Below are 18,720 nucleotides of genomic sequence, written 5' to 3'. Positions count from 1 at the left end.
GGCTGTTTTGAGGTAGAATGCCCACAAAAATGTATCATGCAAGTAGCTTCACTTGATCATGTCTGCATGAAAATAAAATGTTCACTCCATATATGAGAATAATTATAACGGCACATGTATGCCAATTTAAGAGAATCATCATTATATTGCCCAATTAGCCCAATAATTTGGGAGGTGGATTCTAGTGATTTTGAGAGGTTTTCAGCATTTATTCTCAAATTATCCTTTGTGTTGAGAAAATAAACATATGTAGAAATGAAATCTAAAGACAAGACAGATTGCAGGCATGTGTAAACCTAGAAAATGTATTTGTTAATAATATAAAGTATAATATGTATTTAAAATATATAGTTAAGACTATCTGCATTTTAAATGCTTTAAAGCATATAAAAAACTTCAAAATTAAACATACAATGATCTAAATTAGAATAACTAAAAGTTAAAAAATATACACAATATAATCACTTTCTGCATTCCTAGATAACCAAAATATATTTTGAAAACAATCAGTTTCTGGAACTTACTGTCCTCTTTAGTAATTTAGTATCAAGAAAAATCAACTAATTTAACTGAAAGGAGTTTCTTTCTAAAAATGCATATGTTAAACATAATATAAACACTTTAATTCTAAAACACTCAAAGTTAATTATTGATTTCCATCAATAATAAGACTTTTGACTAACTGTTAACCTTGAAATCAAATCAGAAGGCAAAAAGAAAGGAAAGCAAAGAAAGAGTAAAAAGAAAGAGGGAAGACAGAATAAGCAATTAAGAAAATTAACAAAATTAATAATTTTCTGATACCACACAAAAATACATGATAAAATTTATATACTATTTTAGAATTAAATAGTGAAAAATATCAGCAAAACATATGCAAATTAAAATGAAAGATAAAATCAATACCTGCATAAAATCTTCACTGAGGATAAACACATTGGTATTAAAATTGTGATAAGATTAACTGAAGAATTTTGGTGGGAAATTTGGGAAATTTTATGGTGGTTGCTCCATGAGTAAGTTCTTGGTCAGGGAGATGATCTGGGAAAGTGTTTTGTGGGAAACCTCTCTTGCAATGGGTCTACACAAGTCTTATTCAGAAAAATAATAGAAAATAATAGACCGGAGGCGGTGGCTCATGCTTGTAATCCTAGCACTCTGAGAGGCGGAGGCAGGCAGACTGCCTCAACTCAGGAGTTCAAGACCAGCCTGGGCAACACAGTGAAATCCCATCTCTACTAAAATACAAAAAATCAGCCGTGTGTGGCAGCATGCGCCTGTGGTCCCAGCTACTCGGGAGGCTGAGGGAGGGGAATTGCTTGAATCCAGGAGGCAGGGGTTGCAGTGAGCCGAGATCGCTCCACTGCACTCCAGTCTGGGCAATAGAGCGAGACTCTGTCTCAAAAAAAAAAAAAAAAAAAGGAAAATAATAAGTGTTTGCAATTGCAGGAAGTTTGCAGAGCAAGCTATAAGATTATTCAAATTTTATTTTTATTTTTACTAATTTTTAATTGACAAATAATAATTATATATACTTATAGGGTATGGTGTGATGTTTTGATGCATGTACATGTATTACAGTGATCAAATCAGGGTAATTACCATAGCCATCACGTTAAATATCAGTTATACAGGAAGAATAAGTTTTGTGGTTCTATTACAGCACAGGGTAATTATAGCAAATAACAATGTAGTATATATTCAGTAGTGCATATGAGATTTTTACTATTATCCCTTCAAATATTATTTTAACTCTTGTGAATTAATTTTTATCTGTTTTATTGTAAAAAGTCTTCATATTTTTAACATTATAAAAAGCCCAAGGGCACATGAATTCTAATTTGATGGGATCATTTCTATGTTGCCTAATTAGTATCTTAATCATTCATGGGGGCGTGGATTCTGGTGGCTATGAAGTCACTAGACATCACTGACCAATAACTGTTATGGGCCAATCAACAGTTTTATCAAAAGCTAGAAACCAGAATTTATCTGTGAAACTTTACATCTTAGAGAAGAGGTCAAATTCTAGTTGGCCTGGTCTAGTCTTCAGCCATGCTTTGTTTGAGCCATGTAGCATTTCAACAAAATAATTTCATTTTCTTTTAATTCTTCTACTTCCCCCTGGGAGGTCAGGTGATAAAACTAAGGCACTGATTTGTTCCTAAAATGAGACCACTGAAGTTCTAACCAAAATATTTTCCCACTATTGTCCTTTTACTTTCTATTACCAAGCTCTCCTTCCAGTCTAGCAAAAGCGTAAAGGCTATTTGGACCAAAACATAATGGTGGCTTGAATAGGCTGCGAAATCTTGGTTCATGTCTTTTGAACATGATAGTAGAGGTGAGGAGTAGGTATAATTATAGTCAGCCTTCCAGGGATCATACTACAATGACAGAGGTAGCAAGGTAGGCAGGCCAAGTCCTTGTTAGAACATCCATGACCTGACATCAGCACTACTGTCCTAGAGAACATCCTCTTGATACCTGGGAATTATTCTTTCTCAGCACAAAGAGCTACCTGCTGATAGCCTGGAGGGCAAACGCTGCCCAACAGAAATACAATGTGAGCCATATATGTTATTTTACCAATTCTAGCAGCCACTGTAAAACTAAAAAACAGTTACAATGAGTATCTGTAGCATACCTGTATCCCATTCATGGCATTCTAGCTGAGAAACATGGATCTACTGGTCATGCTGCTGAAATATTAAGCCTAATATAAGTATTAGTGATGCTCAGAAGATCCTCAGTTTTTCTCCCCCTCCTAGATATTCAGAAAGATGACACTTCTCATCTCCCTTGACATTAAGCATGACCATATGGTGAACGCAATCAGCAGGTGGAAGAGGCACATGCCGTTTTACAGCAGAAGCATTAAAAGGTGATGCCCTCTTCCCCTGCAGTGGTAATTATGAAAGAATGGGTCAGCTGGAGGTAATATACGATCAAGCCCACAGGAAGAGTGAACCACCCCCATGGAGAGTTGCCCCAAGAGTCATCCACACCTACAATGAACTTAGCATGAATGGGAAATCCGTTTTTGTGTCAAACACAGAAAACTGGTGGTAACTGTTAGTTAGTGTAGCACATCCTAGCCTATCATGTCTAACAAGACCTCAACTTGAGTGACCTACAACAAGACAGTAAAATTAGGATGAAAAGTCTATAAAAATAAATCAGAATCAAACTTATTGCAGGTTAAGTTCATAAAAGTTTTTCTGTTACTAAAAGTATTGATATTTCCCTACCAAAAAAGTTTTTATTATAATGTTCCCCAAAATATGAAGTATATTGGAAGCTGCTATTTCATTTCCTTTCCAGGAAAAGTCATGTCATATTTAACTAACATATACAAGTTGCCACAAATAAAAGAAAGTAATAATGTGCTATGATATTCTTCTTCAATACAAAACTGAAAAAAATATCAAAACAGCAGTAAGGATGATATAGAAAAATAATTATGACCTCAAAAATACATAATTTTGCTTATGAGCAGTCTTGTAATGCTATGCATACAATTTTATATATTAAACTACAGGGAAAGCAGCAAAATTATTACATTCTCCCTTGTATACATTCCAATAACTCAGAAGTTTTTAAGCTGTTCTTCATTTCATTGATATTCTTCCTCCAGGCATCTCTATGCTATGAAATTCAATGAAAACACTTTCTTTAGACAGAAGCCAGCTAAAAATATATAAAATTATCAGTGCTTAGGCTGAATTATTCTTTTTTTTTTTTTTTTCAGATTGTACCCATTAACAAATTACATTGAAATATCACTACCTCTAATTAAATTTGTCTTTCAGAGTACAGGTGGCGTAGAAGCTCCCTTTCCCCAACTGTATCATTAATAGTCTCTGAAATTTGATGTAATTTAGTTAGCACCACATTTCTGGCTACTGATGTCAACAAAGAAAGAAATCTAATTCCTAATTTTTGTAACAGGTTTTTGTTAACTTTGAAAGAAAAAGTAGAGTTTCAACATAAATTTTACCGAAAACAAAAATTTTGCTAATTGGCATTTTCGAAGATACCACCCTAAAAGCAAAAAAAAAAAAAACCTAAACTAAATTAATCCTATTGCTCAATGAATTTCCACAATGTGGCCTCAAAACGTGCTACAGAAACCATTAAGAACTAATGTGTTCCCTAAGAAACCAACTTACTAAGATACAGGTAGACCAAGGAATAAAAGGACGTTACTATTTTGTGAAACTTGAATTGAAAAAAAAAAAGGTTCAGAGAACATGATGTGCATTAAGCAACTAGCCTCACTGGTATGATGTGATATCACACCAACTATAATTAAAGTCCATTGGGCTATCAAACTACTAAACCCCAAATCATTTGCTGACATTAAAGTTACAAAACAAACACAAGGGTAAGATTTCATCCTAAACATTTAACACAATATAAGAAGTGCTTATTCTTTAGGAGAAAAAGGTCATGATCATACATGAAGAAATTAAATATGTGTATATATAAAACCATTCTTGAAAACTTACAATAATATATGTGATAGTTTAAAAGATTAATTCCTAATATTTACTGCAAATCCACCAAAAAGATACATCAGATCACTAGCTGCTGGACAGATCTTTGTAAGTTGAAAAGTTGGACTATTCACAGAAAGTAAACTATAAAAATTTAATGAAAGCAATACCCAAACCCCATTATTTCTAAAAGTTACCTACATTTTCTGAACATTAGCAATCTGATATGTATTAAGTATTTAATATACGCAGAATTCCATGAAAATTTCAGCAATATTACTATTCTTGCAGAACGACAATGAAGATACTCAAAGTAATGACATGAAATCTTTAAGCTGCCAACACAATTTAAGTACTAAAAGCCATCAATAAATTCTAATATACATTCGCTGATGCCTTACTATTTATAAAATATTATCTTGTAACCAGGAAAAAATATCATGGCTTCCCAATGTATCTTTTTATGATTATCTCAGTTCACTACTTTCTAACTTTTCAAAGAATTATTGCATAAACCCTAGAAGCTGCTCTAGTAGGGAAGGTATTCTTCTGACAATCTAAAGGGACAGTATTTCTCAGACCCAGTTCAACACACAGAGCCACAAAGAAAACAAGTGCAAGTAGTCTATGGCACATAATAAAAAGTGGACTCCATTTTGAATGTATTAACATAACAATAATACAAGGCAATTTAAAGGTTACTTAATTTTATATACATGTATAAATGCTTGAATTTGGCTCTTAAAATGCCAGTTATATATTTAGAAATTACATTTTATGCATACTGAATTTTTATTAGTGTGCACAACTGCAGTCTTGTCCAAATGCCATCACTTTTTTAATCCTCTTGAAAAATGTTCCCTCTCTTTGTTATAGCCTGAAATGAACATCTACCTCTGTGAACACACCAACTCAGCAATCTGAATAGTTGCTGCTTCAACGGACAGTAACAGCCCCTATTCTCATTAACTGGCTGACATTCCTCTTGGAGAAATGATTACACTTCTATTTCACCATTCTCATTAATTATACCAAAGTGAATAGGATTAATTGCCATACACTGTAACAGGATGGCCATCTCAGGTATGCTCCAGCTCCACATCATGTGTTTTATCTGGAAACCATCTTATGTGCACAACTGCTCTAGGATTCTGCCTAGGAGAATTAATCCCAGGCATACCCCTCCCGAATGCCACTAAGCACTCTTAGCACAGCTGCCAGGTGTATTTGTAAAGGGTCAAGGTATTTTTAAATTTTTCAGAGGTGAAGAATTTCCACATTTAATTCTCCCTGTGTAAATATATAAACATGTATTAAAGGATTTCCATTACATTAACTAAGATGATGTCCAGGCAAGTATCCTGTGCACGTATTATTTGCTCCCCATTTACATTTCTCAATCTGTATGTATTAGCTACAACAAATTGAGTTAGGCCAAAATAATATCCTTATCCTGTCCTGATAAATAGATGCAATAAGCAGACTAGTCTGAATTATATCCTTTTGCCTAAAAGCCCTGGTAACATTAATGTTTCAGAATATTAAAAACCCAATTTTTTTGAAAACTTACAGTAGACATGACTTCCATAAGCATAAAAGTGAAGAAAAACAAAAGATGTGAATAATTGGGATAATGACAGAAAAAAACAGACACCTAAACAGAAATGAAAAATCATATTAAGTGTAAATTTTTTGTCTAAAAGCTGACTTTTTTTTTTTTTTTTAAATGTAGGGATATAAAACCAAGGACATATAGAATTGAGGTATGAAGACTTCTGGAGAGCACGGCATGGCACAACAGGTCCACAATTCTGAAGTATCACCTGTTCAAATGCATCGCAATAATAATCAGATACAAAAGGAAAAACAAACAATAACAACAACAAAAACTGGCCAGAATTAAAAACAAGACAGTGGAGCATAAATGAATCAGTATAAATTGCTGTCTATATAGAAAACAGTGGAAGACAAGTGGAAGTCTGGCCTTTGCAGGGCAAAGGAACGTGAAGGTGACAGGAAGCTGGTACGGTAGCTAGGACGCCACTTGACTCCAAGGAATGGGGCTGAGGCTGGGTTTGTGCAAGGGGAGAATGAAAGAGAGATGAAAACAATAATCTCATGCACAGTGGGCCTGAAATTCCCAAATCATTATACATTAAAAATCTAGTGCTTAGGAAAGACAACAAAAATCAATAATCAGAACCTAACACACTGCAAAGGAAATTAATTCCATGGGACACTCTTCTGGGTTCCCCCATCCTACTGACCGCTCCCTCATCTCCTTCAGTGCCTTAGGGCTTAGCTCAGGACCTTCTCTGATCCACATTGTCATCCTACCTAATTTCAACCAATCTGAAGGTTTTAAAAATCACCTGTACCAAGATGAATCTTGAATATTTAGGTCTAAACTTTGACCATTCCACTGAGATCTAGACTCCTACTTCTAACTGCCTGCTAGACATCTCCACTTGGAAATCTAACAAGCAACTCAACTATACAGATGTGAAAGCCAACTCTGGGTTCACCCGCCTTCTGTACAACCAACTCCATTTAGTTTCTACCCTCCACCCAAATGCTCAGACTCCAAGTCTAGAAGTTGGGCTCAATTCTTATCTTATCCTAAGTGTAATCTATTTGCAAGTTTTAACAGCTCCACTTCCAAAATATATTATCAATAGGACCAGTTCTCATCACCTCCACAGCTAACATGTTATTGTCAGTCATTATCCAGTATAAGTCATAGACAGAAGGCTCTAACTGATCTCCTAGTTCCACTCTTTACAACATCTACGGTGACCTTTGAAAAATAAAAAACTGGATCATGCTCAAAAAGTTCCTATTACACACAGAACAAAAATCTTTAACAAAGCCCCCGGCCCTGTAACCTCATCCTTTTTCCTCTTCTCCTAGCTCACTGGGTCTCTACAGTTACATACATTTTCTTGTGATTCTTCCAACAAGCCAAACTGGGTGCTGCTTCAGGGCCTTGTTTGTAGATTTGACATACTGCACAATGGACGAGAAGGGAGAGGAAAGAATAGAAGAGGGTAATCAAGAGAACTTGGAAAACGAGGCAGGAGATAAAATCCAAGTTAAAAAAGAAAGGCATTAGGCTCATTTTTGTCTTTTATTGATTTTATGGCTAAAGCTACTTTTCCTTAGTTTTTCCAACTTTCTTCCTTTTCCTTTAAGTGACACTGGTATTCAACAGGTGATCAGAGCAGACTTGTACAGTCAAATCACATAATGAATACAAGGAACATTATTTTTATTTTTTAGCTGGTTTTGCTAGAAATGAGTGATGTGAGTCACAAACTGTACAGAGGGTGGGAGTAATATAGCACACTCTTGAATAAGACCTAATCCAATGGAGAAGATCTAAGCAAATGCGGATAAAAGTGTTTTGATGTTGCAGTGTAGTTATTGGTCTACTCACCATAACATGTATCTATGGCTGAGATGCCCCAGATCACCCTGAGTCTGAGCTCTGACTGTGTACCACATTCCCTCTCAAATAGTACTGCAATTTGAAAACTTACACAAAGAATGAACAAATTCCAACTAGCTTCTCAGTAATAATATACAAGGCCAACAGCAATAGTCTGGGGTTCAGTCAGTGTTCATTCATATATGCGCTACGTCTTCTCAAAACTGGGGACTGGGCACAAAGAAATTTGTGGGCTCAGCATCTCAACCATCGATTATAACCCTGCTTCAACGAGAATGTTTGTAGAATGACTCATACCATAAGGAAACAAAGACAAAGGTAAATACTGCACCTACTTCCTCATACCCAACAGCACTCGGAACAACATTACATTAACCTATCTGTTTTGTACATATGTGTGAATTCATTCGTCTAAGTATAAAAATGTAACATACAGTCCTATACTTCGAACTGAAAAAGTAATCAAATATTACTCTCATTAGTACTGTTTCTAAGACATAAGTTCAGAATGCTTGGTGATAAAATATCTCATTTGGCTATCATCTGCAATGATTCAAATACTTTTAAGTATTTTTTAAAATTTTATTTGCTGTTCAGACAGTGGTTTCCCACCTTTACAAGTAGCAAAACAAAAGGTCACAGAGTGTAAGTTTCCTGGTCACATTGCCAGGGGTGGGTGGCACAGACGCCCGAAGCTCTTTCGGGCATCCTGAGAAGCACCCATTCCATTTCAGCACCAAGGGAAATTTCCATTTCTTGTTGAACTGCCCCACACTCAATGAAAATGAACTACATGATTCCTAATCTACCATTTAAGGTGAATATAGAGATGAACATAGCAAGGTCTCTGATCTGTAAGAGTTTAAACTTAGAGGGAAAGGGCTTAACAATAAAGAACAAAATGGGCAAAATGCTTAATAATTATATTTCAAGGGAGAAACGGAAATCACTGAAGATGCAATGGAAATGGCAGGTGGCTTCTGATCTGAGCACCAAAGAATAAGCATAATCCAAGTAGGGTATAGGTAAAAGATGGCAGCTTCGGCATAAATGGGCGTGGAAGCCAGGCAGTCATGGTACATTCACAGAGGTATCAATATGGAGAGAAGGGATGGTATCTGGGTCAACACAGCAGTTCCTTCCTTAATGCCTTTGTTAATGATGAGTATTTGGGAAGCATTTTTTCAAAAACAGTCTCTAGGTAGACTGAAACCTGTTAGTCTGAAAGGAGAAATGTCAACAGAGGCACAAGCTAAAGATTTAATTACTGATGCATCATATGAATTGGTTCACTGAATTTAGGGGCCGTGTGTGTGTGTGTGTGTGTGTGTGTGTGTGTGTGTGTGTGTAACAGACATATCTGACAGCAGGATGAAGTGTTAAAATTTAAATTCCATTGTAGCTTTTGTGCAAAGGCTTAGAATTTCCCCATTTTCTGATGCCATGGGTTTGACATATTAATATGAGGAAGGCCAGTAGTGGCACTTTTGAAACACAGGCATCATTCAAAAATACACAATATAGTATACATGATATGATTATAAAGAGATGGGATTGATTCCACAAGTCACACAGAAAAATCAGATTCATTACATAAAAGTCATACCTTATATAAATTATAGTCCGGTCAACAGGGACACTAAATATTCAGTTTAATTTGGAGTACAGTATAGAAGTAACCTCACTATCTAATGAGATGAATTATTAATAAATGCTAAAAGATACTAAAAAAACACTTCCCTGTATTAAAAAGGCCAACTGTAATCTTAAGTATTTTATAAGTAATCTTCAATAAGCCACTATCATTATATACTCAACTGAACCATACCCTCTACTAGTCTGATATAGTATACTTTTCTGTAAATTGGAAGAAATGACATTGATAATGATTTTTTATCACTTCTTTCTGGTTTGATGCAAAAAATTTAAAAAGAGTAATGAACTAAAAGCCAGTAAACTCAGTTCTGGTTCTGGTTGTGCTGACACTGAATAATTTCTCAACAGCTTTGGATCTTTATTTCTTCAGTAATATGAGGGACTCTCACTAGATGACTACTCTGCTAATATATCATACAGCATTAAAAACACGCATACACTATAGTCTAAAATTTGATATCTTAATAAGTCCCTGAGTGAATATCACCAGTGAAAGTTGTGCTCAAGTTCTGTTTGTTTTTGCTCATGTTGAGCAGTCATTATGAAAAACACCATGGTTTTTCAAGGACAAAAAGCAAAGGAGAAAACCTATAGGGATAAAATTGTTTTAAATATTTTTTTTCTGGTTTTTAAAAATCTATATATCCCAAAGCAAAGTTAAAATCCAAATACAACATTCCAGGTAACTATAAATAAAAGAGCAGCAACTGCTGCAGATAAAAATCATAGTAATTATTCAGTTGTCATTCTTTCTTCTAATACATCGAAAAATTACATAGCCCTTAATGAATTTTAATTTATACTGTAGGTGTTTTTCTTTTGCTTAAGTTTGTATGTCATCACACAAAGCAAAAACAAAACAAAACAAAAACAAATCTCAAGCTTTTGAAACACAACTCCCTAGAAACAGACCAGTCACCTTTTTTTGCATGAAACAGATTTCAGTCATTTCAACACTAACGTGTCACAATGAGTATAAATCCTTGAAGATCAAACAATATTAACCATACTTCAAGTTCCAAATGCTATCTCTTATCCTCTCTAAAAGTAATAGCTGTCAAGTGGTAAAGGTTAGAACACAATTCTTTAAAAGAGATTTTTGGAACTATCTAAGGAATGCCAAACAGGTATAATTCTGGAAAATAAAATTAAGCTTTCAAGACAACTAAGGATACAATCGATTATTTCTCTTGAGTTTATCATTTTTGTAGGATAAATGCTCCTCAGGAAAGATTAACTGAAGACCTACAAAGTTCCTTAGGAGATACTTGGCAAGAAAACCAGAAAAGGTTCTTCTTTGGCTTTACATGGCATACTTCTTTTGAAAGTTTCTAATAAAATAAACTCATTCTCTATTCAGTTTTCTTACCATAATGGCCATACACAGACATTCCACTTCAAGTTTTGGTTTCTAATGAGTAACAATCTTTCTCTCAGGTTCAAAGATATTTGCTTTAATAGCCTATTTTACATGCACACACTACCTTTTAATAATTCTTTTCACGGACTACGGTTTAGAATTTAAAAAAAAGCAACTTTGCTGAATATCTTGTTTTTCTAGGTGTTTTCAAAACCCTTGATGTTTGGCAATTTTTTACAAAATTAATGAGGTTAACCTTCATTTTTTAGACTTTCAAAGTTACTCTATGTTAACACAGACTTCTCATTTAAGGATGACTCATATTAATCTTTTTTAACTTTATTTTTAAGAAAATTTACTAAGCTCCAAGCAGATACAAAAAAGGAGACATATGTAACACAAATCACATTTATTAGACAACTAAATACAGGTTAATTCCATGTTTAATAAATGAGAGACTTATAAAAATAAAAACCTCCGCACTAATATTTAAAGAGATATTAATAATGCTTTTCATTGTATAAAGTTCCTTTATCATATCTGCATAACAGTTCCTTTTCTTTCTACATTCCATGCCTGAACGTGTATGTCTCATTACAAGGCAGACATGGTAAGCGAGCTGAAAATATAAAAGTGAGGGGGCAAGTATTTCACCAAGGAAGACACAGTAGTATCTAAGAATTTCTCTAGCAAATTATGTGAATTAAGACGAAGATCTACTTAGTAGGGATTAGGAAACTAGGTTAAGAAATTTAGAAGCTGAAGCTGACATTTAATAACATAATTAAACAGAGTATCACAGAAAGCATAAACTTTACCACAAAAAATATTTGGCTTGTAAAATGTTAACCTGCCTGCAGTTTGCAGAAGGATGTCTACTCTAATAAAAGGTACAAATACGGTTTGTAGTTAAGTATTATCAGCTAGATTTGAAAATGTATCCTTTGTTTTGAAATACAAATGTGCAACTCTCTAAGCCTACAACTCTAGAGAAGACAAGAGTGAAATGCAGCTTTTGTAACATTCTTTTTTAAAATCATCACCATCCCACCCCCATAAAATACATTTGCAGAGTTTTCTGTGATTATGTTTTAGTTTGATTTTAATAACAGAAATTCACATAAGCATTAAATTCCTTGTTGAAAATATAAAACGTACTTTGTACATAAGTCTTTTCATTTTATCCTACTTTGTTTTCCAAGTTAACTAAATCACCATGAGATGGAATGAATAAGACAATTTTTGTTACCTGAAAGGAAAACACACAATTCTGCTTGGTTCTTTAATTTCTCAGTGAAGATACACACATAACGCCTTAATAAAAACATGCCATTGAGTCTCCATTTCCCATAATTCCTTCTGCTTAGTGAACAAAGTCATAATAGGTATGTCAGAATGAAAGCAGGGATAAAGTTCTTTTGAGCTGACGGAAATGCCGATGCAGCTTTTTATAACTGAAATACTGACCGTCAGCAAAACAGAGATTGGGTGGCTCAAACAGAGCCCGCATTACATCTGATTCACTGATCCCTTTCAAATTCTTGCCCCCAACCTTGGGCACAACACAAAACCTTCCTGAGCTCTGCTGGTCCTTTTGTCTGTTTGCAAAACAAAATACAACGTAAGAATAAACTTTAAGGGGGTAAAACAGCACTTCTGTTTAGAAAAATCTCTCCCTTTTGGTTGTCTTAGATGTATGTTCTATCTAGTTTTTTTCAGCTAGTAACAATCCATCACTTGTCATTTAGCAATCTGTTAAGTAAAAACATCTATAGCTGTCCCAGCTTTCTCTAAAGAAGGAACTTGGGTGAAAAGTCAATAATATATACACTTTGCATACCCAGTAGCACTCAAAGTGCTTATAAGATAATTAAGATTTGTAAGGAGTAGGTTTCATATCCTAAATTGGGTAAGAATCCAAGATTAAATGTCAAAAAGAGTGTATCTGGGAGTGCTTGTTAAAATATAAAATCTCATAAATAAAGAAATGCATTTTATGTAAAATGAAAGATGCTCTAAGTGCAAGCCGTGCCTATAAATAATTTTGCTAATGGTTAGATACAAGATTCTCAAAGAGTGATTCTTCTCCTAGATTTTTACATACCATAAACTTTCTGAGGATTCAGACAGGCTGCCAGCATGAAGGTAGAGCTACTTTTAACAATGGATTGTCAGATGTCTTGTTTTTAAACATTCCCCCTTTAAAAATCAACTTTCTAGTTCACAACATATGCTAAGGTGTTTGGTACAGTGTAAGAATATTGTGGGAATCAGTGAAAAAACTTACAGAAATACTTCGAGACAATGCTGAACCTTAAGATTTTGAGAGGTGGGACTAGAAAGAAGCAAGTTGCAGTAAGTAGCAGAAATAACCCAGAGCAAAAGAAAGGAGGCAATGACACCCCCAAGGAGAAGCAAAGCTAACCATTGCTTAAAATATGGAATTCATACAAGAAGAAAATCTATAAATAGGGTATGGGCAAACTTAAAAAAACTTGGGAGACAAGTGTCAAACAGTTTTGAGAGGTGGAAGTAATGTTTTGGGACAAATGACTCAACTTAAATATGCAAGCTGAAATAATAAATGAAAACCTAAAGCCTAGCAAAGCTCTCAAAGGGTTATTGTTTGAACATGAAATAGAGATCTAGCCAGAGTAATGGGAATGGGAATCTCAAAAGAAGAAACATATAAAAAGAGATGTTGAAGAAAGAATCCATAGGAATTGATAGCTAATATGATGTGGGTACAGAAAATAGCTATTAAAGGGAAGTACGGAGTCAAAAAAGATGCCCATGTTTCTATGTTTTGAATCTTGCTGACTGGAAAAAAATGAATAGAAACAGGTTAAATTTCAAGGAGGAAACAGTTTTATGAAAGACTGTTTTTCAGAACTCCTGATTTAATTTAGCATTAAAAATATATATGAAGGCTGGGCTCAGTGGCTCACACCTATAGTCCCAGCAATTTGGGAGGCCAAAGCAGGCAAATTATTTGAGCCCAGGAGTTTGAGGCCAGCTTGGGCAACAAGGCAAAACTCCGCATCTACAAAAAAAATACAAAAATTAGCCAGGTGTGTTGACACATGCCTGTAGTCCCAGCTACTCAAGAGGCTGAAGTGGTAGGATTGCTTTAGCCCAGGGGGTGGAGGGCACAGTGATTATGCCACTGCATTCTAGCCTAAGTGACAGAGTGAGACGCTGTCTCAAAAAAAAAAGTGTGTGTGTGTGTGTGTGTGAGAGAGAGAGAGAGAGAGAGAAAGAAATGTGCCTGTTCTGAGTGCTAGGTATAAAAGACTCAAACTACTCCACAGGCCTTACTGTGCAGGAGCTTCCCCAGTCCAATTATAGAAATTGATGAATTCATTTTTTGTGTAGTTGAAGTCCCAGGAATCAAGTGAAATCTCTCAGGGAGAAAGTCATATCTAATCTAACATTTTCCTGCTTAGATTATCTTGTTTAGTTGTCTTATTGACAGAAAACATCTGATAGCCATCTTGTACACAGACATCTCTTCAAAGAGGTATTTTTAAAAGTGTACTGATGTCAGCCTTATTTTGTGCTTTCTCCTTACTGAACTTTACTCATGGACCTTTGATAATCTGTGTGTTTCCTCTGCACCACATTCTAATTTGCTACCACCGTTTTCAAATGTAAAACTCGCAAAACTAAAATTTTTAAGACCACAACTGCTGGTGCAAATTACTGTCATCACAACAATGTTTGAGTACCTACTGAATGCAAAATACTTTAGAGCTTCTGGAACTCCTATGAATACTTGGCAATTTCTTGTTGGTTTAAAATCTCTGAATGTACTTATGATAATTGAGGGATCCACATTTCATCTCTGGATTTGTACACAGGACAGTGGGCTTCATGTGTCTTCCTTCAGACTCTTAGTTCCCTGTTTAATGTCCTGCCACCAGACTGGATCTAGTGTCATGCAAAGTCCCTTCATTTCTCTCCTTTCCACAGCTACTGCAAGCTGTGTTCAAGCAAGTCCATAACCTACACTGCCTAGCCCCTTGCATGAATCCACATTTCTGACATCTCGGGATTGCACAGCATAGGGAGGGACAAGGACACATGACTCATAGGGCGTCCAGTATGTGAGGTTAGGGCAGGACACTACACAGGTACTCTCTGCTTGGCTGCATTCCTTCTGTGCTAGTTCCAGTCTTCTCTTAGATTTAAGACTGGTATTGATATTTCACTGATTTCACATACAAGATCATATCTGATCCTTAGAACTCCAGGCTGAGTAGGCAGCTACTCATATTTCCATTTTATAAATGAATTAATTATGGCTCAAGGAGATTAAGCAACTTGCCCCTAGGTTCCACAACTGTCAAACAGAACAAACTGCCATTATTAGGGATTAAATGAACTATAAATAATGATAGGTTTCTAGCTCACATCTAGTTTATGGGTTGTTATAATTACCTATTTTCTGCTCTACCAGTACCCAGTCAGGATTTCATAGTCTGTATTGTGTTTTTTATCAAGTCAAGTTCTTCTTACCACTAATTTGTAAGGATAATTTTCCTCCAATTTTAAAAGTTATAGAGAAAGCAAAGGTGAGTCAACATTTATGGCTCAAGAAAAAAAGAGTATTAGACAACCAACCAACAGTTGGTTTCTTTTTAGTTACATGCTGATGACAACGCATGCTTTAATACTGGTAACAACTGACTGGCAATGCCAAAACCAGAAGCAAATCTGATTTTGACTAACTGAACAACAAATAAAATTTGTAAATAGTTCATATTATGATCATATCTTAAAATGTCGCTAATGATGAATGAGTAACTGCTTGTTTAGTTACAGGCAATGATGATTACTGAAAGCTGATTAAGCATTTGTGTGCAGGGGTTCAGAGTGAATCCAAACAAGTGTGTGGAATGCTGGGGTCCTAATCACTTACTTTACAGCTAAGACACTGCTCTGAATAAAGAGAGCCACCCTAGATTTCTTCTTTGATCAAGATAGTAATAGTACTCCTAAATTATAGCTGTGAAGCACTTTAAACAATGCAAAACTGACTTCATATAAGCAGAAGGCCAATTATAATTCCTGATATGGCAGTACTCCAAAAACTGTATGCCAGTGGAATGAGTTCCATCACATCAGCAAAGTAATTAACTCACTTCCAAGTAGCTAAAACTCCAAGAACAGACAATGTTCATTTTCTTAGGTCAGCGTCCTGATAAAAACTGTGTTCCAACCATCTGCACTAAACACAAAAACCTTTAGGTTTACCTCCTGTTAACAGAAATGCCCAGAGGAAAATTATCCATAGGCAGCAAAAATGGCAACAGCTTGAAAAGTATCAGATGCAGAGAACAGAGTGAACAATATAAAGAAAATGCTGAAAAAGCACAGTCCAGCCAAGCTCCAATGTAAAATTCTACAAACCCTTATATAGTAAATATTGGCCTACTAAGTGAAACAACAGTATTACACACAGAATACCAAACGTGTGACTCCCATCCCAGCTTTCTGGAGACTCACATTGTAGTGAGAGCACAAGTACCAGGTATTCTGTTCATTATTCTCACATGGAAAGATCTTTGATCTATTGATTGGGTGTTTATGCCAGACACACTCCACAGATCATCTCATTTAATCCTAAAAACAACTCTAAAAGGTAAATGTTACTTTAAAAATGAAAAAATTCCTGAGTCAGAAGGAGATAAAGTACCAGACCCAGGATCACGCAGTGGAACAAATAATGTTTGAAAATCACTGGGTGATTCCAAATCCTGGTATGCTTCTTCAAAAATGTCACACTGCCTTTCAGTTACCAGGGAGGGGTCCACAATGAGTACAAATTGAGAGTAAAAACATGAACCATGAATTTGTCTCTTTATGAATAAAAATTTTTTTCCTTAGGAACAGCACTAGATTATAAATTTAGAAAATAATGAAATCTTTATCATTTGACACATTCTTGAAACAATCACTTTTAATTGGCATGTTTACAAAACTGGTTTTCTGAAGTGAAAAACATTTTACTTTGAAATAAGATATACGTAGGCACCAGGGCTACATAAATGTTTTTGATTTTGATAAAAACAAACACAAAACAAACAGAATTCAATTATTTTCTTATTGGAATCACACACAGCATTTTACATAAAATAAAAAGAACGGATTTCTACTGAATACTTTCTACTTTAATCAAAGCCCGAAATCATACTCAAGCCTCACCAGGCAATGTGCAAAGATGGACAGTCAGCAGGCAACTGTGTTTTCAACGGATAAGTGTCCATGACAACAGGAATAAATGCCACAGCAGTGCACCCAACACTGTTAGCAGACTCAAAGAGATTAGGATAGAATTAACCTAGTGATCAATCTACCTCTTTCCTTCCTTCTTCCCCACGAATCATTCTTAATGGAATTAAGAAACAGTGCAAGCAGCATGGGCCTGCCTCAACATCGTTTTTATACCTGTTCCTGAATTGGTACAAGACTTACGTTCTACCTAAGCGCTCCCACTATTCAACATTCCTACAGTATATTTTCTTGTAACTTATGAACAACTTTATATTGCAATAACATAAATATGTAAAAGTATGCCATTCCAATAAATATTTCTAATTACCTAAGAATATTACCCTGATTTCATTTAAATATTTATTTATGAAAGAAACAAATCAATGCCCAGTCCTTTAAATGGCTGTCTTTAATTTTTACCATGCCCATTGTCAATACCACTGAGAAACAGTCATATTAAGAGGGCAATCCCCACCATAAAAACAGCAAATATAAAAGCTGCAACTGGTATATATGAAATTCCAAACTGCTAATAAGCACTTTTAATTTCCATTATGTATTTTTTCTATTTTACTAGTACATTCTAGTCTTAATTTTTTTAAACAATATAAATATAGGAAACAAAATTGTTAGTATTATACACTTAGAACCATTTATTTTGTTTATTCATAGACAAGTTTTTTACTTTAAAACATACCCGATAAGATAGCATTGGAATTATGGAAATAATGTTTTATTACTGTACTTTGGGAGCATTCCAGTGATTTTTTGGTAATTCCATTATCAAGCTGACTCAGATGACATTTAAGGTGATCTGTTTGATGCTTAAACCCACTCTTTACAGAACTGTATTACAGTTGGTGTATCTACAGTGATGGTCTTGATATTATACTCCCAAAGTATTTATAAATCTTGAAGTTTAACAGATATTCTGTTCTAATTTTCATGTTGAAAACAAGAAGACAAGTTGTCTCACTTTAACATGTCTTATAAAATTCTTCATTCATTCAACAAGCACTTACTGAGTACCTATTACGTCTCAGACACTGTTAGGGTCCCCAGGGATACTGCAGTGAACAAAAAAGAAACCATAAAAATACACACACAAAATTTTTATGAAAAATTAAAGCAAGATTTACATTGATAAGTTAATACTCAAAATTAAGGATTTAAAAGAGAATGTTAGCATTCTTTCTGTTTAAAGTCTATAAATTTAGGATCTCATCCTTTCCAGCAAAGAAAAATAATAATAAAAATCAGAGTAACTGCTTCTAGCTGGAAACTAGGCCTCATACAGGAATGAAAGGAGTAACAGAGCTCCTTCCTACAAAGGAGGAATAATGTTGATATTTGAAAACTGAAGATATAGATCATAATAAAAACTATTTGCAAATTGTGTTTGTGTTCAATCAGTCAAGAAGAGATTTGCTTCTGTTTCTGGCACTGCTAGTCAGTTGTTGCCAATATTAAAACACGAATTA

General features: G+C 34.9%; 1 protein-coding gene across 2 annotated transcripts in view; it reads right to left on the bottom strand.

Annotated features, from left to right (window-relative positions):
* Window positions 1-18,720, bottom strand: part of CDH2 (cadherin 2) — a 234,111-nt gene that overhangs the window by 69,541 nt on the left and 145,850 nt on the right. The window contains exon 1 of one of the 2 annotated variants that reach the window (XM_017498103.2): window positions 12,213-12,379. The exons of the other annotated variant lie outside the window; for it this stretch is intronic. Coding sequence (XP_017353592.1) covers window positions 12,213-12,291 — 79 coding nt within the window. The 5' untranslated portion in view covers window positions 12,292-12,379. Of the gene's footprint in view, window positions 1-12,212; window positions 12,380-18,720 lie in introns of those variants that run through there. 2 annotated transcript variants of the gene reach the window in all.

This window comes from Cebus imitator, unplaced genomic scaffold, assembly GCF_001604975.1.
Source record: "Cebus imitator isolate Cc_AM_T3 unplaced genomic scaffold, Cebus_imitator-1.0 Scaffold12, whole genome shotgun sequence".
NCBI classification, from domain to species: domain Eukaryota; kingdom Metazoa; phylum Chordata; class Mammalia; order Primates; family Cebidae; genus Cebus; species Cebus imitator.
The sequence above is the reverse complement of the archived record's forward strand: the minus strand, read 5'-3'. Positions and strand labels throughout refer to the sequence as shown.